General features: G+C 47.7%; 1 protein-coding gene across 2 annotated transcripts in view; it reads right to left on the bottom strand.

Moving 5' to 3' along the window:
• Window positions 1-714: 714 nt before the first annotated feature.
• LOC142575947 (glutathione S-transferase Mu 2-like) overlaps window positions 715-24,644 on the bottom strand; it is a 26,469-nt gene continuing 2,539 nt past the window's right edge. The window contains exons 2-3 of one of the 2 annotated variants that reach the window (XM_075685782.1): window positions 20,232-20,506; window positions 715-1,321 (exon numbers count right to left, since the gene is read on the bottom strand). In XM_075685782.1, coding sequence (XP_075541897.1) covers window positions 907-1,321; window positions 20,232-20,497 — 681 coding nt within the window. In that variant the 5' untranslated portion in view covers window positions 20,498-20,506 and the 3' untranslated portion in view covers window positions 715-906. Of the gene's footprint in view, window positions 1,322-17,513; window positions 18,241-20,231; window positions 20,507-24,644 lie in introns of those variants that run through there. The other variant, XM_075685783.1, reaches the window with a different exon arrangement.

Genomic DNA, 24,644 nt, shown 5'->3' with positions numbered 1-24,644 from the left:
AAGATAACCGATGGTCACTAAGGGTTACGGACTGGATTCCAAGGGAAGGGATGCGTAGCAGGGGGCGGCAGAAAGTTAGGTGGGCGGATGACATTAAGACGTTTGCAGGGACAACATGGCCACAATTAGTACATGACCGGGGTAGTTGGAGAAGTATGGGAGAGGCCTTTGCCCTGCAGTGGGCGTAACTAGGCTGATGATGATGATGATGATGATGATATTCCAGCCACGTTCTTGCAGGCGATTTGCCGGTGTGTAAGTTAAGTTTCAGCTCCCGCTGGTAGAATAATCCTTCTTACTCCCTTAAATACATCTTGTCAATGGCCTCCGCTACAAATAAAATTATACAAAGGCCCAGGAAAATCACTTTCAATTAAATCTCCCGTAAACCGTTTGTCAGTAACAGTAGTAAGATACTCTAAATCGGGAGATGAGGGAGTAAAGCCAAGAAAACTACTCTCAAAACACCATTGACACCGTTGCAATGATTGCCATTTGAAGTAACAATAAAATTTTACAGAATATATGCGAGACGAACTTTCAGAACCTTCTTTAAAAAAGTCGCAGTGTTGCCCGAAAGGCCAAGCATCGATTGCGATAGCAAATTAGCAGACAGCCATGCGAAATAAGTATAGTAGTCTTATCGGCCGTACAAGCAAAGAAGGACGTTATGACTCCAGGCTCTTGGGCAGACGCTACGCTTTTAATGGGTGCTTTTATTTCGACTGCTCTTGTTTCACAGAATTTGCGCCCTCCCAGATATCCCGCAGTATTCGTAGAGCCCACACGGCGCTTATGAGCTCAATGGGCGCTATAGCATTTATTTACTGAGCACCAAAAACTGGAAGGTTACAAGTGCAGAAGAGTTCGTGCATGTAATGAACACCAAGTGCGGAAGGAACTTGTTCACTCTGAAACCCGGGTACCTCTGGTGTAACCCCACGACCGGAGTGGCCCCATAATGGGCCAATCCCTGTACTCGTCTGAAGCGAAGTATTCTTTCAGGTTGGATAGCTGCTCAAATCTTTCGAGGTACTCGGCGATCTCCGGGTATTGCTGCACGGCGTCCGGTTTGAACACTCGGTGCCAGTCGAGCCCATCGTACAGCAGGAAGTCCACGTAGGTGAGCCTGTCTCCGAGCACCCACTTTAGCCCGGCTAGGTGCTTGGCCCAAGGCTCGAGCATGTCCCTGACGTTCTCAGCGTATGACTTGAGCCCTTCTCTGTACCGAGGCATTGGAACTGCCCCGTACGCGAGGACAAGGCACAGGTCCTGAGCTTGCTGCTCGAGAACGTCCAGTTCCGTGGCTTCGAGGCTGTTGCTGCATATTTGATGGAGAAAACAATGCAAATGATGCCAAGTTAGGCCACACACTATCAAACTATCATTACCTCTGCCAGAGAGGGGCATAGGACATGTATATGAGGTGACTGATTTGACCATCTATGGCGACCATTTTTGAGGCTGTTGATCTTCAAGAAGCGCGGGAACAGATGGTCTTGCTATAGTATTCGTCGTTGTTTGTTGAAACTAATCTTTTAGACGTGTGAATATCTGTAAACACTATTTTGTGAACCCGCATTTGTGCTAATCCCTTTTTGACATTCTTCTCCTGCTCGCGCCTATCAGGCCTGCAGTGTTGTTAAATATAATAAATAACAGCACATTTAGTGTCACAGTGTGGGAGTTATAGTTGCTGCAAAGGGAAATTAAAAGTGAGGGCTTTCGGCCGAGGTCATTTCACGCCGCATAGCTCCCTCGAAGGGCGTATAGCTTCGACAGCAGCAATTGTAATGGTGAGCAAGAACAGCTAAGAGAGAGAGAGAGAGAGAGAGAGAGGAAGAGAGAGAGAGAGAGAGAGAGAGAGGAAGAGAGAGAGAGAGAGAGAGAGAGAGAGAGGAAGAGAGAGAGAGACGAAGGGTTCTTATTCCAACTGCGTTCGGCTCGACCAACAGAATAAACAGTCTTGCGCTTCCGATGCTTACTTGATCTATTTGGATGAATTTGGAAGGCAACTTTTCCATCACTGGCTTTTCTACAGACACTCAATTCTTGAATGATCAAATGATGATAACATCAACGAATATGAAAACGTTCTGGCAATGAAGCACTTTTCGCAAACTTGCTTAAAGAGTAAATATAAAAAGAAACAAGAACAAGACGGCACGTTCTGCAGTTTCTGTGATAAGATACAAGCCAATCAATCAGGTCTATCCAATAATAGAAAAAAAAAGGTAAACCAAGCGTCGACGTTAAGGACAAGGTCGACGTACGTGGTGGTTCAAATGATTCAATAATTGAATGTTGCATGTATCTTTATTCTCTCCCCTTTTCTCTGTTATTCGTGTTCATTTTTTCCTCATTTTGCACCTTATCTTTATCATATTTCACATGCAATTTTCGACTATATTGGCGTTAGTTACGCCTGTACTGTTAACTATACTTACTGTGCTACTAATTACCGCATATTGCTTCTTTAAAATCTAGATTTTGATATCTCTTGCTACTCGCTACGATGGCCTGGAGGCGCGAAATGGCGTTTTTTTTTTTCGGAAATGGTTACAAGATGCTGAGGTCCGCAAAACCCTTGTGACGTAACCAAAGAAGACCGTGTCTTCAAAACAACAAGAAAGTAAAGTGTTATTACACACGCACAATATTCCCTTCAATAAAAGAAGATGATTAAGTCATCTAAAGCAGACCACTGGGATGGCGTGTCACACCATGGCCTAAGCATGTCTTGTACACTGAAATGGCAATCATCACTACTCACCTAAAACACATATATACTGCTCAAAGTTACGCCAGCGCATGAAAACGTTTCCTGCATTCTTCCATGAATGGCCGTATGCGGAAAAATGCATAGCCGGACGACTCCGTTCGATACAAAAATCTACCTGTATACGCGACTTACAACCTGAAACAATGGTTTAAAGAATCTATGTCACGGCTATCATCAGCAGATGTCAGTAACTGTAGATGCGGGTCCATTTATAGAAAATTCGGTGGATAGAATTGACCTTAAGTTAACTTTAGTTACAGGCATGCATAGTCGTTTTGTTCTAATTTTAGCATCAGCCGTCCTTCAATTAGTTAGCGCGACAGGAGCGGTACTATGTGCATCTCTAGCCTGTTTGTCATCTCCAGTGTTTTCTGCGACACCGACATGTTCAGGGATATAAAGCATTTTCGTTTGATTCCCTGACGATACAGCTGTAAGAATATTCTGTGAATTCTAAGAAGTCGCCATTGCGTTGCAATCACACGGATAAAAGCGCCCCAAACATTGAAGAACCGACTTCAAGTATGTTAGAATACACCTCACAGGTTTCACCTGTGCGTGAATGAAATCAACGGCCTGAAGTATCGCACGGAGCTCTGCTACCGTTTAAGATGTCATACATGAACGATGGCGAAACTGACGCATTCAGAGTGCTGGAAATAGAAATGCGGATGTTGATTGTTACGAAGTCGTTCATCCGTCAGTATAAATATGTACATTTTCATTGTGGTAACTATGTAGGTGACAGAGAACACATTTTAGATAAAAGGGCACATGTACCATTCTTGTCCAGTTTAAAAATGTAGCCATTTGCATTAAATTCAGTGGTCGCCTCTGCCGCCTTCTTGCCCTTACAGCATTATAGAGAAAGAAAGCTGCGGAGGTGAGGTGAACTTAGAGTTGTGTAGGCATGTTACTTGGAAAGGGGGGGGGGGAACGCCATTTATGACGTGTTTTGAATAATGAAACAAAAAAAAAAAGGCTTCTGGGACCATGTTTGTATATTAATAGTCGTTCCAGTTCTTATTTTCAGCGCGCAATCGGTAATACCACAAATTCTGAATGACACTTTGTTTTGCCGTGCAGCGTCGAGCTGCCAATGGCACTCACCGAAGTGCAGTCGCTAAATATGACAATGCCAATCTGACAGAGGCACCACACCACGGTCGCAGTGGCTACGACTCTTGCTACGATAATCTGCATGTGAACCTAAAGAACCGTAATACAGCTGTTTAAGCGGGGAACCAAACCCGCGACCTCGTGCTCAAACGGCACAGGTGCCACAACCATGTGTATCGCCGCGGTGTCTGGTAGACCACGTTGCCCAACGATTCTCTCTGCTCACCTGGAGTTCAGATCGTACTTTCTTCCGAGATGCCGGAGAATGGCCATGCTCTGCGTGATATTCACGTCGTCATCGATGTAGTACGGCAAGTTGGGAAACTTGAGTCCCAGCGCGAACTTGTCCTTGAGCCATTCACCGCGGTTGTACCCCGGCGGCGATCCGTGCTGGTTGTCTTGTCCTCGAACTCGACTCCCTTGTAGATGAGGAGGTTGCGTATTGCTTGGGCAAAGCCTCGCACGTCCCAGTAGGCGAGCACGGGCGCCATGTTGTTCTCCCGTGATTCTGCGTCCTTTGGCCGGAATTTAACGTCGCTTCTTTCATTGCGGCAGCAATTATACGTACACACTAGACACATTTTCACCGTCACCGTCGCCACCGCTGTGCTGCCCCGAATAAATTCGAAGTTCGACTTGAATGAGCGGCCAACGCGCCTTACTCTACAGCGCGCCTTACGTTGGTGGTCACGACATGTTGCGCAGATGCAAGGACAAACATGCGAGGTCGAGGTGGGATATTTACAGTACATACCCTCCAGCCGATAAAGATGATGGATTGGTGCGCGTTGTCTTCCCACGCCCCCCTGTGTTGGAGGTCCCATGATTTAAATACCGTGATTGAGCGCGCAGGCAGCCACAGCAGGACTAGAGGAGGAGAGCGCGCGTGTCTTCCTCATGCTTCCTCAGCCAGGCTGTGGCTGCGAGCGCGGTTAGCGAGCCACGTGTTGGAGGTCATCTGCAGCGGGCGCTCGGTCGAAGGGCGAACATGCAAGAGCGAGCCTAGATGGTTTGTGGTGCATATGCGCTGTTGTCCTGCGTGCCTGTATGTTTGAGGTTCCGTAATCTTAGTTTTGGAGACGCAGCAAAGTTGAAACGGCGAAGCCATTGGCAGCACAGAACGTTTGGTTCTCGGTTGCCGGCTATCCCCATCACGACAGTTTTGTGACAGCGAGTACTCGCGGTGATGGAGTGAGATCATGAAGGCAAAGCGTTGCTTGGTGAGTTAGAGACATATTTCTGTATTGGATGGTTCTGTTTCTAGTCTCTAGGCTTTTTGGTGGGCCGATCCCGAACATAGGGCAGTCTAGAAATTTGACAGAACTTATGATATTGAAGAAAATGGCTAAAGATGATGATGAACCATTGATTTATTCTTAGTCTCGCTGATGACCATGATGATGATGATCGTGATTGCGGTGATGGTTCTGTTTACGATTATGATATCGCTACTGCTGATTGCCATAGCTGATAACAAAAAAATTACCGACGATTACGTTACTTCCTAATGCGAAATTTGAGCGCAGCAAATAAGCTGTTTCACCTTTTCGATAGATTGAGGCAAAGAAATCGAGCAACACATGTATGCGCTATCACAGAATTTTTTTTTTATATTTCCCGTACTCCTGGATCATCTCGACGGCGGCGACGGTAAGCTTCTGCTTCGGCGGCACGCACCTCTGGATTCTGACGGCGACGGCGCTGGGCCTCTGCTCTGGCAGCTCGTTTAGCAGCAGCAGCAGCAGCAGCAGCAGCAGCAGCAGACGGAGGACTTCCATCGGTCGTCTCGCTCATGGCTCAGAAAGAACTGGCAGATAATTTCGCAGTGGCGAACGGCAGCGGCAATTTCGGCTCGGGCGGTGCACATATACAGATCCGCCGCCACCGATCTGGCTCTCTGATTGCCACCGCACAGGGCGAACGGCAGCGGCAATTTCGGCTCGGGCGGTGCACATATACAGATCCGCCGTCACCGATCTGGCTCTCTGATTGCCACCGCACAGGGGTTGCATTGGAGGAGGAGCGAAGAAAGGAATTAAGTTCGAGCCGGCGCTTTGACAACCGGAGACTCGCAGGAAGAGGGGGGAGGGGGGCGGCGTGTACACCCAGCGGCAAACGATGGGGGCAGAAGCGCGCGCAGCAAGCGGACAACACGATAAAGGGAGGAGGGAAGAGATAGCAGCGACTGACTGATGCCGCTGACGCCGATAGTGAGTCAACCCCAGCTGCGGAGTTGGTTTCAGGGACAACGCCGCCGATGCCGACACAAACAATATGATACCCTCGCTTCCGCAGCGCTAAGAACCAGGTCTAGCCGTGGGAAGGTGGTCACGTATTCGTCGACGTGCCGGGGCCTACGTGAAATAACCGGCGCGTCGGCAACTGAAGAGCACCCTATCCGCCACACAAGAACAGGGGGGGGGGGACCCTTTCCTCCTCTTTCTGCATGGCGGCGACGGTGTTCTATGCAGTCACGTTATCTTGACTCTCTAGCGGCGTCAGCGGCATCCAGCGGTATCAGTCGGTCGCTGCTAGCGCTGGGGGGATGAAAGGGGGGCGGAGCTGGTTACGAGGCCGACGACAACGTCGACGACGACGCGAAACCCAGGAACGGACGCCAAAGAGCTGCGCTCTAAAAAGATGAAAGGCGATTCAAGCTCTGTAGTTCATGTTCATCAAACGTTGCCGCTACAGCGTGATCCTCTCAAGAAATTCCACTGTTCATACACCCCATTCCCACTATCAACTCCCGGCAGGACTCTGTCTTTCACCAACTTCAACTACAGGTTAAAACGCCATCCCGCCTTTTAATCTCTGCCCACATTACACCATGTTTGTTTAGCTAGGGAGCGAATATTTACGGCAATTTATACGACCTATAAAAGTACGAACGTTACTTTGTGTATTTGTCTAATTTGTATGTCATCAATGATTGAGATCGTTTTTGTTGCTGCTTATATATAACTTTATCTCTAACCCACTGCGGACTGAAGCTGCGGCATAGCAAGGGTGGCACATAATGCCTGAAAGTGTCATAACAAGTACAAAGCCCAAAGGACATAAAAAGACACAGCAGTGACACTAGAATATCTTCGTCGAAACTTTTCTCTTGCCCCTCTGCACTCCATATGTGGGCTCCAAACATTGCGGATGCGAGAGAAAGTGACTGTTCACTGCTTTTGACACGACATTGTAAATTCCCCTGCTGCATGCTGTGGGGCAATATTTGACTCCACATGTTCGCAGGAGCCTCGTTAACAAATCGGAAACGTTTTTTTTTTATGATTGCTATTTTGAAAAAGTGTTTCAGGCCCCTTTAATGAGGTTCCTCAACCTCTACGCGCCGAGAAAGCATACCAGCATAACATATACTAGTAAACTAATTGACCGTATAGTAACCAGCTTGTATCCCAACAAGTTCTGGTGTAGTCTCTAGTTCGAATGGGCGAGCCGGAGCGAGTGGCAGGGCGTCACGGTTTCACGATGACACGTCCACTGCGGTATCGCCGGTTGTGGAGTTCGATGTGTACATGCACAGGCATGCACTCCTTGTGGCGCACAAATGCCCGCACAAATTACTAGCGCCAAATCTGCGCCATAGCACTCTTCAGTATACACGTTGTCTTTTTTAATTTTTTTTAGCTGTACCAAGCTTTTGAAAATTTCTTTTGACAGTTAGCACAATGCTAGCTCAATTCTAGCTCTTGATGTGAAAAACTCGATGAGGTGGTCATTACATCTACGAGAAATCAAAATGCTTTAAAAGCTCTTTACCGTAATTACGCTAATTAACTTTTACGTTAATTGCTTTTCGGTGCATATCTTAATCTACGAAATATGGTCGGTGAATTCGCAAGGCGACGTAACTCGGAACGAATTCTTAGGACTCCACCAGTTTCGAAATATTAATTTTCAATGCGTCCGACGAGAGGGAGAGAAAGAGACAGGGAGGGGAAAGGCAGAGAGGTTAACCAGAGGCGAGTTTCCGGTTTGCTACCCTGCACTGGGGTGGGGGAAATGTATTCATGTTCCAGTTACTTTTGTGCTTCAATGCGTAAAACAGCGTTTTCTTAACAAAGTAAGTTGAACAACCATGCATTTTTACCGCAACTTTGACGGCGCATATATCGATACCGGTGCCATCCTCATAATTCCTTACAAGTCGATTTGCAGCTTCAGTTCGCAGAATGAAATATCTGCCGCAATGTAATGATTTAAAAGCTCATTAGCGTGAGTATGGTAATTATTCAATTAAGCAGTTGGATATCTCGTAGAAGTTATGACCGCCTCATCAAGTAATTTAAATCAAAGGTTAGTCTTGTGCTAATTGCCATAGGAAATTTTAAGGCAAAAGTCGCTCGTAGCAGTGGCTCATACCTGAAAAAAAAAGCGACCTCTAGAGCAGAGATGCAAAAAAATCAATGATGCAAAAAAATATCATAATCAGGAATCGTCCATACCCCCGTAAGCAAGCAAAGATGCAATGGCTGAATATGAATGAAGAAACGAAAGAAAGAAAGACCAAAGAAAATAAAGAACGAAAGAAGGAACGAACGAAAAAAAGAAAGAAAGAAAGAAAAAAAGAAAGAAGGTAAGACGGAAAGAAAGCGAGAACGAAAGAAAGAACGAAATAACCTTTAGGCATAGTATTAGGTGTTCGCATATGTCGTTGAGGGGGTCGACCTACAGCGCCATACGTTTAATTCACACTGCGGCTCGTTATGTCTTGCAGCAAGTCTGACCCCTCCGATCGTATAACTTAATGCATTACCACGTGTGCAGCAGGCTTTCGCCTTCACGTGTTACAGGAGTGCAACATGCTGCCGAAATTTATTTTTAAAAAATAGTGCAGCCAAAAACACAGACCTTGTGTAGGCTGTTTGTTGTGCGCAGCTGTAATGAAAATGCCGTTAGCCGTATGCGTTAGTGGCAGTATAACCGCGTAATAATAATAAAGAAAACACGAATATGAAACAAGCTGCAGAATAGCGCAGTTCATGGATAGCACGGCGAAGTGCATATCTGCACGTTGCCTTATGGACATTAGTTATAATTCCCAGTGGTTACGTCACCGCCAGCAGCAGCAGTAGCATATCTTTCTGTCCACTTTAAGGCGAAGGCCTTTTCCAAGCTGCAACAATTATACTGCCTTGCGCTAGCTGGTTTAGTTGGTTAACGGTTTAGTTCCCTTAAAGCTTTGTTTTTCTTCACCACTCTATGCCGAGGGTGATGCTCACATTGTGGAGATTGCCTGGCAACGACTTGACGACCATGATCGTCGTAGGCGCAAAGGACAGCGCGGGCGGGAGGCCACAGTATAAAACCAGTAAAACTGTTCTGCTCTACGAAGCTTCAGCCTGCCACTACAGCAGATGCTACTCCTCTGCGGAAAGGTTTTAAAATGAGGCTCTTGGTATATATGCATACGGGAGAAATACATTGGGGCAACGGGTAAAGATGCGGCTAGAGGAGACAATGCGAACGCAGTGCTCCCTCGTGTTGTCTAAAGCTGTCTTTCCGCCTAGTCGTCAAGTATCGCCGTAGTTACTTCTCTAAGTTACGACTCCGCATAAGGGCTTTCAGTACGGTGGCAGCCTTAATGGCGTACGGCCAGTTAAGACGCATACAAGTGACCCTGTGGTATGGGTGCTTACTTCCCGCTGAAATTTTTAGATGTATGCGAGCGGTCCTGTAAGAAAAGAGAACGTGATTGATCGGGCTCAAGCACATTAGCGAAAGCGTCTTAGACCTGGCCCTTGACAGGCGTAACGCACGGGCGCACATTGCGGCAACACTCCTCCACAAACTTCGGTGGAGCAAGTTGCCATCGACTGCCCTGCGACTTTGGACCAAGTCACGGCGTGACTCTATTCGGGGTGGTTTTAGCGCAACAATGCGCTTTAGCGTAGCGGTATCGTATTAGCGTTACCGATACCACGTTCCGCAGACATGCAAGCGCGCAGTTTACTGCGCATGTCACTTTGTGAGACAGCAGCAACGGTAAAAATCTGAGTATGTGCTTAAATGCTTCAAAATAAAGTGGTTTAGTTTAGGCATATAGTGCCATGGCCATCAGCGCCTGTGTCCACCGCGTGTGCGCCTAGCTTCGCTAGCAGGCGCAAATCTGGCACGGAGCCGCGTGGAACGTGGTAACGGTGCAAATATACCGTTATGTGAGAACTCTCTTAACACGTGCTTTGGTACACCACTATGCATCTATATTGTCTCACTATAACCCACTACCATTTAGTGATATTCCGCACCGGTCACGTGGTACCACTTGGCATTTGAATAGCTGCCAGTTGGCCTATTAGGTATCGGTATGCGTGGTTTTATTCTTAGGTTAACCTTGACTTACGTTTGTGTAGGTGACAATGCACTATCCACTGGTGTTCGACCCCTGTCACTGTTGCACACGTCTGCCGCACACGTCAAGAATGCTGTTTATACGCGCCGCGCTGCCAGACCATAAATGTTATTGCATAATTATTGCCCGCCATCTCAGATAACCGTTGCAACTTTGCGAATGACGCACAACAGACAAAACACAGTGAAAAAACGTCTTTAAAGAGGTCACTTGCTTGTTATCTGTCCCGTGCTATCTGCACAAAGAATGGCGGGCAACAGCGGCAGTGTTTTTATCGTCATTTCGTAGACCAGATGCTTTTCTTTTTAAGCCTCGTAGCGTTAGTGACGATAACGTCAGCCGCACCGCTATACCCTCGGCACCAGGTATACGGGTATACTGACTTCCGGTGAGGGCTCCGGGACACAAGAGAAAATGGCTGCATTTGGAGTGCGTGTTCGCATATTGTTGTGTTTTAACAACGAAGCTGTTCTAAGACGAGCCTTCACCGTCCGTTGTCCGGTGTCACGCAGGGGGGCCGGTTCCGGAGCTCTTGAACCACTACTACTCTATCCTATTTCTTGCCATTCTCTTCCTGTTCTTTTACTTGCGGCGTTCTTTGTTACCGTTAATAACACACACACACACACACACACACACACACACACACACACACACACACACACACACACACACACACACACACACACACACACACACACACACACACACACACACGCACACACACACACACACACACACATATATATATATATATATATATATATATATATGTCAGATAATAATGATATATAAATATATATATATATATAAATAAATATATAAAATATAATATATATTTATTTATATGTTTATGTTTATATAACACATATATATATATATATATATATGTATGTGTGTGTGTGTGTGTGTGTGTGTGTGTGTGTGTGTGTGTGTGTGTAGGCGAACGGGACTGACGGCGATGCGGTGAGGGCGAGCGGTTAGTGGTGTGACCCTGAGGTGGAAGGCCGGCATGATATGGTTCAGAGAGGGGCGACAGAGGCTGAGGGTCTCGGTCGAAGCGGCGATCAGCATATGGTCGAGGCGAGGAGTACCAGCGGCTACTATGGCAGTGGCGGGAGATGTGACCGACCCGGGAGCAAGCAAAGAAAATTGGCCTGTCATCCGATGTTCGCCACTCAGAGGGGTTCCTATATCGATTCGGGAACGACGGTCGAGGTGCAGCAGAGGCAACGACAGGAGCGGTAGGGGTGGGACGAGGGCGGACGGCAGACTGGATGTCCATGTTTGAAATTTCTTGGTGGACAACAGCTTGAATGAGCGAGATGGTCATGTTGTCATGCGTATGGGGGCAATGAGAACTTGGAGCCATAGCCTCAAGTTCGCCACGGATGACCTGCGTCAAGCTTGGCGTTGTAGGCGAATGTGATGCCGCAGGTCGTTGCAGGAGGACGTGGCAGCCGTATTCGGAAGTCGGTCGACGCGTTGTACGATATGTTAGCTCTTTGCTTGCTCAAAATTCCGGCATTCCTTAATGATACACTCAACCGTTGAGCAGTTTCAGCAAAGCAGGAGGTTGAGCGCATCGTCCGCGACGCCCTTCAAGATGTGTCCAACCTTATCGGCCTCCAGCATGTCCGCGTCCGCTTTGCGGCAGAGAGCCAGAAAGTCTTGAATATACGCGACGTACGATTCGCTTGATGACTGGGCACGAGACGCTAGCTCTTGCTTGGCCTCCATTTGACGTCCCACAGGTCTTCCAAAAAGATCGCGTAGCTTTTTTTTGCAGGAGTCCCAGCTTTTAATGTCGGCTTCATGCGTCTCGAACCATACCTTTGCGTTTCCTACCAAGTAAAATATCACGTTGGCAAGCAAAAGTGTGGCATCCCACTTGTGCTTACCGACGCGTTCATACGACGTCAGCCAGTCGTCGACGTCGACCTTGCCAGCGCCGATGAAGATTCCCGGGTGACGAAGCTGGGTCAGCACTACTTCCGCTGGTGTCTGAGCGGCGGAGGCAGCGTCAGTAGCGATAACAGCGGAACCGATGTGACGCCCGCTGCGAAGACCCAGGGCCGGCTTGTGGCGAGAGTACCCAGCACCTCCACCAAAATGTTACGGGGAAGAAAATATATGTATTTACAATATATACAGTAACGAGGTTGTAGCTCAGTAGTCAGGGTAAGACCATCTACCGATCGTCGATACACTTCAACCTCCTCTTCACATCACGTCCTTTTGTCCACAGAAGCACAAACTCGTACGTCGCCATATATATATATATATATATATTGAAACGTGTACTTGTTTATTGGGTGACCACATTTCACCGCCTAACAAATATTATCGCACAGTGCAGGACCAGGACGCGCCTGCACGTATCAGAAGTTTCTCAAATGATATCGATGGTTCTACCCGCTGTCTCTTGTTACCGAACATTGTGTAATTGTATTTCATGTATGCGCGACGCGAATGGTATAGAACATTCTGGAAGACACGCGGGCACCAGCGATTACTCTGGAACCTTCGGTGACGGATGCATAAAAGCCGACGCGCTCGACCCACTGATGAGATTTTCTACGATCGCCGACAGTGTTCGCCACTCTTGCTGCACTTTGAGTGTAACTTGCTTTTGTGGGCACAAGTTCGGCCGATAAAATGTCAGTTTCGTCATTACATATAATAATAAGGGTTTAACTTTATTCAGCCCGAGTGAGTGAGTGGGTGAATAAACCTTTATTGGGTACAGCAAAACGCGATGAAACGCGCACCCGGCTAATCCCACGACGGGACTGACAGGTCTAGCCTGCCGGCCCGATCGCGGGCGTGCTGGACGGCCAGCATTTGGTCTTCAGAGACGGGACTTCGCAGGAGCGCGTGCCACTTTTCCTTGGTAAACTTCGGGCTCAACGACGCGCACGCCCGAGAGACCCTCGGCACAGTCCACGCTGATGCGCCCACGCGCGCGACGAAGATGAAGGGCACACACATGATGATAATGTGGAGATGATGAAGAAGTGCCTAATAAATGCCGGAGCTCGCACGAGAGCGGCAATACCAATGTCACGCAGATCTCGAGTTTCGAGAGCGAGAAGCGCAAGCAAAGCGCCGATGAAAGAATTCCAACCCCCGCATTCAAGAGAAGGCAACCCAAGCCAAGCGCCAGCAGAGGCAAGCTAACCCCCAACTTCGAGAGTAGAAGGTCGAGCACAGACGTCGACGCAGAGAGATTCATCCCACGGAGGGGGCCGATGGACGTTTCAAGAGAGAATTCCTCGACCGTGAGTGCGGCCACAGCTGCAAGGCGTGTGATAGACTGTGATTTGATCATAACCTCGCGCAACTGAAGAGTGTGCGAAATTCGGAACCGAAGCTCGAATCTAGCCAAACGACGACAACGAGACGAAAGACTTTCGAGAAAATCGCGCTAAACACAAGTTCAAACTTGAGAAAACGACCACCAACTTCGCGGTTTTGACAGCTTTCACTGCGTGGAACTGCCTTTAGTTCTTTTAGAAGTGTTTTGCTGGATCTCCTGAGATGTTTGCGTTAGACCTGTTCTTACAGCATCTGCTTAGCGAAATGTACAAAAAGGTCGAAGTTTTCCGCCTTAAAGGCGAATCATTGATTGCGATAGAAACTTAGTAAACAGCCGTAATAAGTAAGGATATTAGTTTTATCGGCCGTATAAACTTGTAAACACTCGCTTAATAACTAAATTAACAAGCATGGTGTCCCACGCGCACATAAAAACATGTACAAATCATACTCGATGACCGCAGACACTCGCTTTCAAAAGGCTTGCGTGAGCAGGCGCGGCAGCAGCAGCGAGCGAAGTGACCATCGTGCTGTTTATCGCTTCAAGGCAAACTGAGCGGTGAGAACACCACAGGCAAACTTACGAGCCGTCGGCCACAAAGCAGATCGCTTTCAAGATGAAGACCGCGCGATCGCGCGGGCTTCATCTTTATTTAGGTCTTAATCCGAAGTACAACTCCTCCCTCCCTACATGCCCTCCCTCGGTTTCTTGCGCGCGACGGAATACGGCACGCTTCCTCCCCGATTTCCACCCTTGCGCACGTGAGATTGAGCTGCGATGGTCGGCTCACCCTCGCAGCCTTTCACTCGCACATACAGCATACGGTGCGCGGCAACGGTGTTATCGCCCTTGCACTTTATACGGAACATCACGGCGACGGCGAAGGAAAAATATCTGGAGTGTCCATATATTTACTATTGCAATAGAATCAATTGTCCAAGCGGCACTGTGCCGTGGTTGGCTGCATGAACGACCAGCGAAAGCTGCTTATGCAAGAGCGCTGCGTCGATGCGATGGACATTCACGAACGCACGAGAACCTTGTGTTTGTGTGGCGTGCATTCGCTGCACAAGTTTTCTGCGGCGCCTGACAAACGCCGCGATAGGATAGTGGCTTTAAACGGGTAAACATGTCGTGCCCAGCAAGCGTGCCGGTGTGGGTATTCATTTTGTTGTAAACTACGGGATAGCGGGCATCTTGCGATGGCACAGATCCGGTGCTTATTGTGAGCTCTACTATAATGTGCTACCTGCGAAGCAATAACAAAAATGTAATGACCTCCTAAATTTTAGGCGTGGCGTATAGTTTAAAAAAAGACCACACGGCTCACAAGTGAATCCCGAACACCATATATTCAAGAGTCGCCATGTTCCAGCCTGCATACCAGTTTTCGGAAGAGCCGATTATGACATCTCGTACTTGAAGTCTGAAGTGTTCAGTGCGGTCAGTGTGGGGCTACGTTTTCGACTATCTAGAAAACATTGTCCAATGTTTTCGACCATGTCCGAAACACACTGAGAAAAAAAAACACACATAATGCTCGTTGCTCGTGCGTGAATCAACGAATCAATAAAAAAAAAGTTGGGTAAGCCTACTGATAAATGAGTTACTGTCACAACACGATGAGCGGCGCGCCCCGGCACCCCACGATCGGGCATCGGTGCGGTGACACGGACGAAGACTGTTGCGAAGAGACAAGCGCCGCTCGCAGTGAACGTGCTTCTCGAGGCGTTCCCTCGCTATTCGTCTTCGCTGCATAGCTTGCCGCAATGCAGTGAATACGCCTTACAGAGCGATTAGGGGAATTTGCGCGATGAATCGAGCGTCACGGGCTCGATAAGCATCGGCGCGGCGTCGCATCTGCGCATACCTTCCGCATTGAACATGGAGTCACTGTGAGGGCTGCGCTGAACAACGGATCGCTGCTGAGTACCAGCTTGCTGAATAATGGTCTCCTATTTCCTAGCTCAAATAACTGCCGTTTCGCAGCGGAAAAATAACTTCGTGACGAGTAATTAATGCATTGTCCTTTTCTTTGACAAAGTATTCATTATTAGGCGTATTGTGATATGCCAAGTGCGCGATCATGGTGCGCCGTGTGGCCAGAGTGAAGAAGACGGCAATGACGATTTGGATGGCATAAACTTTCTTGAAGGTCCTGCAGGACACTCTTCAGCGCGCAGCGGGCGTCTCCCACGCAGGGACCGACAGCGAGTCCTGCTGTAATATGGCGCGAGCGCACCAGCGTCGCAACACAAGAGAAAAAAAAAACACGCACCAATCATCAATGTACAACGAGGTAACAACGAATAAGAAAGAAAGAGAGAGAGAGAGAGAGAAGAACAGCGAAAGCGCGAGAACTCATCGCGGAATTTCAAATAAGAGTTTTCTTGAAGTACAACCTGCAGCCCCATTCTTGACCATCCTTTAATGGGGTCGAGCCATAGAAGTGGTCTACCACCACCAGGGAAGGGGAGAGAGAAAAACCTAAACGGGAAAGTAAATCAGGGTTAAGTATAAAGTTTATGATAATTAGGAAATAGATTCTCCTGGCAGATATAGAAATAAAATATTAGTAATTATATATAAACAGCAAATTCTTTTGTGCGGTATTAGAATAATTTCGAACACACAATCAGCGATTTAATGAGCTATTCAATTATTCATTTCGAGAATTAAGATGGGAACCTTGTGTCGCAGAGACAGTCACGAATGGCCTCGGAGTTGTTCTTGTGGCTAAAGCCCAATGGAGAAGCCCCGAAGAAGAGGCTATTTTGAGTAATTAAAGAAATACCCAATTTCCGGAATGAAAATTCGAATTTCTTCCTTTGATTTCTCAATCGACCGCATGCTGGTAGAAAGCGATCACTGTTTTCGGGTTCCTGGCAGGTAGGACACAGAGGGGACGGTGCCAGACCGGACCTTCATACGTAAAAATTTAATGGTGGGATGCGGCACCGTAATTTTGTTATGGAGATTTCCAATTTACGTGTGGGACGCCATTTACTGTCCCGCAAGAAGGACAAATGATTAAATTCAGACGTTTGGATTTCCAGTTTTGTAGAACCTAGGAAAAGAGCAAATTTTCTAAACTTAGCCGCAGTGACGTAAGCCGAAGTAGGCATAACGAAAATAACTGGTCCATCAAGCGATATCCGCACAAGTGTGTCTGCCATTCCATTTAAGAATATACCACGATGGCCAGGAAACCATACTAAACCAGGCTTAATTTTAGAGTGGTTAATGACTTAAATGTATTGGCTACAGTAGTGTCTGACGATGAAGTGAGCGATGTACATCCTGATAGTGAATCAGTCGCTGAAACCAGTTTTCGAATCGCGATCTCCAAGAAACAGGGCCAGTTTTGGCTAGAGTTTTTTTCTTTCTTTCACTGAGAGAGCTGCTGAGATTACTTGGGTGAATTTGATTGCGATAGCAATCTTATGGACACGCCAGACGTAATTCCATCGTCTTCGTCGCCGTGATGTTCCCTATAAAGTCCAATAAGAATAGCAGCCCATGCACCCTATGCTGTGGTGTGAAAGAAAGCGTGCGAGGGTATCAAAGAAATATGCAGGCTTGATTCGTGACATCTTTCTGTGCGCCCACCGTTGGAGATCGTGTGATGAAACGCGCGCTAAGGTATAAAAAGATGCCACCGGAATCAGCGCTTGCCATTGACATTTAATAGGATAAAATCCCGTCCCGCCCCCCTTCCGAAGGAAGGAAGTTTTGCAGGCACGCTCTTGGGTGGGTGCTTTTATTTCCAGTGCCTTTCTTTTACAGGATTTGTGGTGCTCTCCCAGAGATCTCGCTGCATTTGTAGAGCACAGACAGCGTATATAAAATGACCGCAATGCACGCTATAGCATGCACATATATATATATATATATATATATACTGGCACCATGGATAAAGGAATTCTGAGGTTTTCTGTGCAAAAACCATGATTTGAATATGAGGTACGCCGCGTAGTGGGGGACTGCGGAGTAATGTTTACCACCAGGTACACATTATTGCCCCCAATGTGCCCCCAATGCACGGGACACGGGCTTTTTGCATTTCGCTCCCATCGAAATGCGGCCGTCGCGGCCGGGATTTGATCCCGCGAGCGCGTGCTTAGCAGCGCAACACCTTACTGCTAAGCTACCGCGGCGGGTACCAAGAACGAAAATGTTACGTGTGCAGAATAGTGGGCCGATGTAAAGAATAAAAAGCAACTACGGACTAAACTGGTTCACTCTGAAAATAGGGTTCATCTGTTGTAACCCCACGACCGGAGTGGCCCCATAATGGGCCAATCCCTGTACTCGTCTGAAGCGAAGTATTCTTTCAGGTTGGATAGCTGCTCAAATCTTTCGAGGTACTCGACGATCTCCGGGTATTGCTGCACGGCGTCCGGTTTGAACACTCGATGCCAGTCGAGCCCCTCGTAAAGCAGGAAGTCCACGTAGGTGAGCCTGTCTCCGAGCACCCACTTCAGCCCGCCTAGGTGCTTGGCCCAAGGCTCGAGCATGTCCTTGACGTTCTCGGCGTATGACTTGAGCCCTTCTCTGTACCGAGGCATTGGAACTGCCTCGTACGCGAGGACAAGGCACAGGTCCTGAGCTTGCTGCTCGAGAACGTCCAGTTCCGTGGCTTCGAGGCTGTTTCTGCATATTTGATGGAGGAAACAATGGAAATGATGTCAAGTTAGGCCACACACTGCCAGAGGGGCATATTTAGTGTCACAGTGCATGGCTGCCAGTCGCTCGGTCTCAGTGCCTTTCAGAGGAAGTCAGACGACGACGATTATAGCGACAGTTGCTGCAGAGCGAAATTTACAGTGAGTCGTTTCGGCTGAAGTCATTTCACTCCGTCAAGTGCCCTCGAAGGGTGTATAGCATCGACAACGTTAATTGTATGAGTGAGCGACAACAGATAACGGCATAACGGCACGCGCGTTATCAGCATAGAACAGTTTACACCCTTTGGAGTGCCCCTTCTGATAACGCGCGTGCCGTTCGTTACTGGAAAGTTCCGGGCTCGCAGCGTTGAAGAAAGGAAGCGCATCAAGGCAGATGACGATTATCGTTGTGTGGCAGAAGGGGCACGCCAAAGGGTGTAAACTGTTCTTAGAATGTAGAGCATCGCACTCGAAATGCGAAGGTTGTGGGTTCGGTTCCCACCTTAGGCAAGTTGTTTTTTCATCCACTTTCATTTCCAATAATTTATCGTTTCTTTATTTCATTTATTAAGCACAAGTAATTTCCCCTATGTTTTCCTTGGTGTCAGTATTTGTTGGCTTCTCATGATGCAACAGGAGAACTACGCGCATCACGTTGCAATTACGTCGGCAGTGTATTGGCTTCAGTGTTTCCTGCGATAGCAACACGTCCAGGAATCTATTGCATCTTTGTTTAATGCCAGGCGATACAGCTGTAACAGTGTTCTGTCTGATAAATCGTATTTGCCGTTACAATCACGCGGGCAAAAGCACCGCTAGGATTATGGCTAAGATTCCGTGGATGTTTCGTGTCCGTCAACAAATCTACGTGGGCAAAAACTCGGCTCCAGAATTTGATGCAAAATCGCTTCATTCTATGCAAAAGCTTATACGTCGCATCACTTGGATATAATATTTCCAGTAGATTAGTTATCAATAGGTACCATTTTCAAGATCAGTAGACATTCAGGTAGATTTTTTTTCCCGTGCTTAAGAGGGTGTTGTTTTACGCGATGGACAAATTTCTCGTTGGGTAGGCAAAGAAATGCCTACGCATTTAATAACAGAGGTGATACGAGAATGTGTATGCTTACCTATCATCACGATGACCACCGATCAGGACAATAAATGTGTCCGTACCTTTCTTCAAAACTCTGTGTCACCTCTGTGTCGTGTGCTAAACAGCTTCGCAGGTCGTCCACCTTCACAGAGTGGAATGGCTGATGAGTTATCCACTTTCATTTTCATTTATTGATCGTTTCTTTACTTCAATTGAGAACTGCACCTAGTTTCCTCTATGCTGTCCTTGGTGTCGCAGTTTGTCTGGTTGTTACGATTTGACTAATAATAATCGTGGCAGAGATAACATTGTAGCAAAAAGGGTTGAAGAAGCGTTATTCTCCCGTCCGAAAATGTCCCCATGTTGTACCTTACATTCAGCGGCCGGCGCCTTCGGCTTTTTCCCCCTCATAGCTCCATAGAGAAGAAAGATTGTCCAGTTGACGAGGTGGTCTTGTGTAGGCGTGGTGTAGGCGTAGGTGTGGACGCCATTTATGATGTGTTTTGAATTATAAAAAAAACTACACTAAATGAGCATTTGGAAATATTAATCATCATTCCAATTGTTATTTGCAGCACCCGATCGCTACTACAATCGATTCCGAATGTCACTTTGTTTTGCGGTGTAGCATCGAGCCGTCAAAATGACACTCACTGAAGTGCGCTCGCTGAACACAACAGTGCCAATACTCTTGGCCAATACTCGTGGCCAAGGCTCTTGCCACGATAATCTCCATGTTAACCTAAAGAACCGTAATACAGCTGTTTAAGCGGGGAACCGAACCCACGACCTCGTGCTCACGCGGCACAGACGCCACAACCAGGTGTGTCACCGCGGCGTTTGGTAGACGACGTTGGACAACGATCTGCTCTGCTCACCTGGCGTTCAGGTCGTACTTTCTTCCGAGATGCCGGAGAATGGCCAAGCTCTGCGTGATTTTCACGTCGTCGTCGATGTGGTACGGCAAGTTGGGAAACTTGAGTCCCAGCGCGAACTTGTCCTTGGACCATTCACCGCGGTCGTACTCCGGAGGCGATCCGTGCTGGTAGCGCTTGTCCTCGAACTCGACTCCCTCGTGGACGAGAAGGTTGCGGATGGCTTGGGCAAAGCCTCGCACGTCCCAGTAGGCGAGCACAGGGACCATGCTGTTCACCTACGCCCGGAATTTAACGACGTTTCGTTAATTGCGATAACTTTCTCACGGACTCCCCTAGACGCGTTTCCATCGTCGCTACGTGATGTCCCGAATAAGTTCGCATTCCGAGGAGAACGAGTGACAGGGTCGCCATTTAATTAGTTATTAATGCGAAATCATTATATGGTCACGAGAGGAAAGGGCAAGCAGTCAGTTCCAAGCGAACGGCCGTTTACTTGTCTTGTGTCCTCAACAGTGGCGCGTACCCACTATGGGGGATTGGCCAAGAAGCAGGCGGTTTTCCGTACGGTTAGAAGTATAGAGAAACTAGATTTGAATAGTGGAGCGTGGGATGATAGAACTGTAATTTAGAATTGCAATGAAAATATTGTTAAGAATTTTGATCAAATAAGTTAACGTAAAATAATAAAATAATAGAAACTGTGGATAATTGTAGAAAATCAGCAAGGTACTCTTTTTGTTTCTCTAATAAAATTGTAAACTGCAAGAAAAGCATCCCTGTGTCTGGATCCCAGTGAAGTCGCCCCAAAAGAAAGAATGCTTGGCGAGCTTAGCGATAGGCCAAGTTTGGTAAATGAGTATTCTAATAGCTTTCTTTGCCTTAGGAAGCGGCGGCATGAGAGAAAATAATGTTCGATAGTTTCAGATGCACTGCAAGAAGAACATAGAGGGGACATAGCGAGACCAGACCTGCGTAAGTAAAAATTTAGAGGAGGTATACGACATCTAAATTTTGTAAAAGATACTTCCAATTGCCTTGAAAGACACCAATTAATATTTTATCGGAAGCCAAGATGGTGGAATTCAGAACACGTTGTTAGCATGGATATTGCAGAGTTTTGTGATATAGCGAAATTTCTGTACCTAGCCGCGGTGACATAAGCTGATGTCGGCAAAACAGATATGATGGGGCCGTTCAGGGATGGTCGTGCGAGTGAATCAGCCATTTCATTCAAGTGCAACACCTGATGTCCCGGTGCCCAAAGCAAACATACTTTTCGTAAGTACGGAGGTACCATCGAACGAAATGTTCTTTCAAGTGCTGAATTTAAAGATGCAGTTAGTGCTGTGCATACAGATAGCGAGTCGGTCACGATAACAGCTAATGGGTCTTTCGGGGGGAGTTTTCGTAATGCTAATATAATCGCTAACAATTCTGCCTGAAATATAGGTGTGAAGTCGGGAAGGTGAAGGGAGTAAGACCATTGAAGAGATTCAGAGAAGATCCCCACTCCTGCCTTCTCATTGCAAACAGAAGCATCAGTAGCTATTACATTGTCAGTGGTTAGCTGATGTAGCTGGTGTAGGTGGCCGTGTAAGATATTAATTAAATCTTGCCTTGGTAATAGTTTAGCAAGATTAGGAAATATGTCCTCGAACTCAATTTTGAGGTCTGTAAAGGCATCATTTGAATGGTAAACTTGGCGTATGGACATATCCAATTTTTGTAGCTGTTCGTTTCTGCAGCAGCTACCACGCACACTTCTTCATCCTCGGCTTCTAGCGTAACTAGCGCGGGCCATTACCCCTCCCTCAAAAAAGAAACAAAAAGAAGGGAGACTACTTCTCCATGCGACTAGACGAAAGTTAGCCCATCCCCCCCCCCAAAAAAAAAGAAATTGGGGAGATGTCAAATGCCACAAGGAGAAAATAAAAGAAATGAGAAAGACCACGGACGTGACGACAAGGGCCGCATCACAATGTTTGTGGATGAGAGACCGCGCGAGTGGTAGAACCTTATCCTGGTAACGTGAACAATGTCAGAGGAACGTGGTCTACGGGAGTGGTGCGAAGTTTCGGCTGGAATAACTTCGTAGTTGACAGGATTTAGACGATGCAAAACTATGTAGGGTCCAAAGTATCGGCGCAATAATTTTTCTGAGCGGCGTCATTGACGTATAGCGGTCCAAAGCCATACGAGATCTCCCAGGTCGTATGTGACGTCTCGACGGCGTATGTTGTATCGACGAGCATCTTGACTTTGTCGGGATAGAATTCGTTGCCGTGCAAGGTGCCGCGCTGCTTTGGCACGCTGAACAAAGGCGTATATCTGGTGTGGTATAGGTTGAGACGAAGTTGGTAGGAGCATCACGTCGAGCATAGTGGTGACGTCGCGTCCGTAGACCAGACGAAAAGGAGGAAACCCGGTAGTTTCTTGAAGCGCAGTGTTATACGCGAATGTCACATACGGGAGCAGTTCGTCCCAATTTTTATGATCCGTGGCGATATGCATAGAAAGCATATCCGCAATTGTTTTGTTGGGACGCTCAGTTAACCCGTTACTCTGCGGGTGATACGCAGTTGCCGTACGCTGGGTTGTTCTTCTCAGCTGCAGAATATCTCGGACCAACTGGGCGGTGAAGGCCGCACCACGGTCTGTGGTGACGACAGCGGGAGCACCATGTCGAAGGACGGTATTTTTGACAAAGAAGTTGGCTACATCTGAAGCAGACGGCGTGCCTCATAATCAGAAAGGGGTGTAGGGCAAGTAAAACCCCATAATTAAAAAAAAAAACATCTGAAGCAGTAGCTCGCTGAACGGCTTGTGTTTCGCAGTATCGAGTGAGGTAATCGGTGGCGACAACGATCCAGTGGTTATCAGGCGAAGACTTGGGAAACGCGCGAAGTAAATCCATCCCGAATTGTTGAAAGGGTGAGCAAGGAGGTCGTACAGGCTGAAGCAGACCGGCTGGTTTCAGTGGTGGAACTTTGCGACGCTGGCAATCTCGACAACTTCTGACGTACTGCGTCACGGTTTTGCGAGTTTTCGCCAGTAGTACTTCTGCTTGATCCTTGCCAGAATACGCGTGAAACCAAGATGCCCGGACGTTGGTTCGTCCTTGCATGCACGTAGAACGTCGTCGCGGAGAGGAGCGGGAACAACGTACAGGGAAACAGTTGCCGCAGGGTGAAAGTTCCGCTTGTATAGGATGTCGCCGCTTGGGCAGAAAGAGGACAAGTGACGGTGAGCTGCCGCGGGGGTGGTGGGTGGCTTCCTTCAAGGCATTCAATCAAGGTATGGACCTCGGAATCTTGGTGTTGCTGTTGAACTAAGTTTAAAGACGGAAGAGTACAAAGTAAACTAGAGCCGTCGTCAGTATCTAGTGCATGGTGCGCGGTTCGACGGGGGCGCGGGAGAGACAGTCGGCATCCGTGTGTTTCCGGCCAGACTTATCGACGATTGTAACATAAAATTCCTGCAACCGAAGGCTCCATCTTGCGAGACGGCCTGAATTATCCTTGAGATTCGCCAGCCAGCAGAGAGAGTGGTGGTCGCCTACGACGCGGAAAGGGCGCCCGTACAAGTATGGCCAGAACTTCTGGATAGACCATACGACTTCCAGACATTCGTTTTCAGTCGCTGAGTGGTTTTTTTAAGCAGCAGACAATGTTCGGCTGGCATAAGCAATAACGCGTTCAACACCAGTTTGAAATTGTATGCGTGTCGCTCCGAGACCAACGTTACTAGCATCAGTATGCACTTCTGTGTCGGCCTCGGTGTCAAACTGACCAAGGATCGGTGGTGTCTGTAGACGTCGCTGAAGGTCGTGGGAGGCGTCGGATTGTGTCGGGCCCCAAACAAATGTGACGTCATTCTTGATGAATCGTCGCAAAGGTTCGGCAATCTTACAGAAATTGGGCACAAAACGGTGGTAATACACACAAAGCCCTAAAAATCGGCGGACATCGTGCTTTGTCTTCGGTATCGGGAATGGAGCGGATGGCTTGAAGAACCACCTCAAGCCATTGGATGTGTTGTTCAAACGCGGGGGAAAAACAACTACATCGTCTAAGTAGACTAAACACGAGTGCGGTCCTTACGAACTGGGCAATTGCGGAACCCCTCAGGGTTCGGTCCTATCCCCGCTACTATTTAATATCGCCATGCATAAACTCTCCGAAAGGCTGGCCGCACTCCCAAAGATAGGCCACGCAATCTATGCAGATGATATCACAATATGGTCTCCGGGTGGATCTCTGGCCAATCTAGAGCAATCTCTCCAGGCGGCCATAGATGTAACGGAAGAGTTCATTACGTGCACGGGTCTCAAGCTGCCACCGACCAAATCCGAATTCCTCCTCTACAGACAGTCGAGGCAGGGCGTTGGGATCTTCGAGCCTCTGGACATGCTGC

The sequence above is a fragment of the Dermacentor variabilis genome, chromosome 3 (genome assembly GCF_050947875.1).
Source record: "Dermacentor variabilis isolate Ectoservices chromosome 3, ASM5094787v1, whole genome shotgun sequence".
NCBI classification, from domain to species: Eukaryota; Metazoa; Arthropoda; class Arachnida; order Ixodida; family Ixodidae; genus Dermacentor; species Dermacentor variabilis.
The sequence above is the reverse complement of the archived record's forward strand: the minus strand, read 5'-3'. Positions and strand labels throughout refer to the sequence as shown.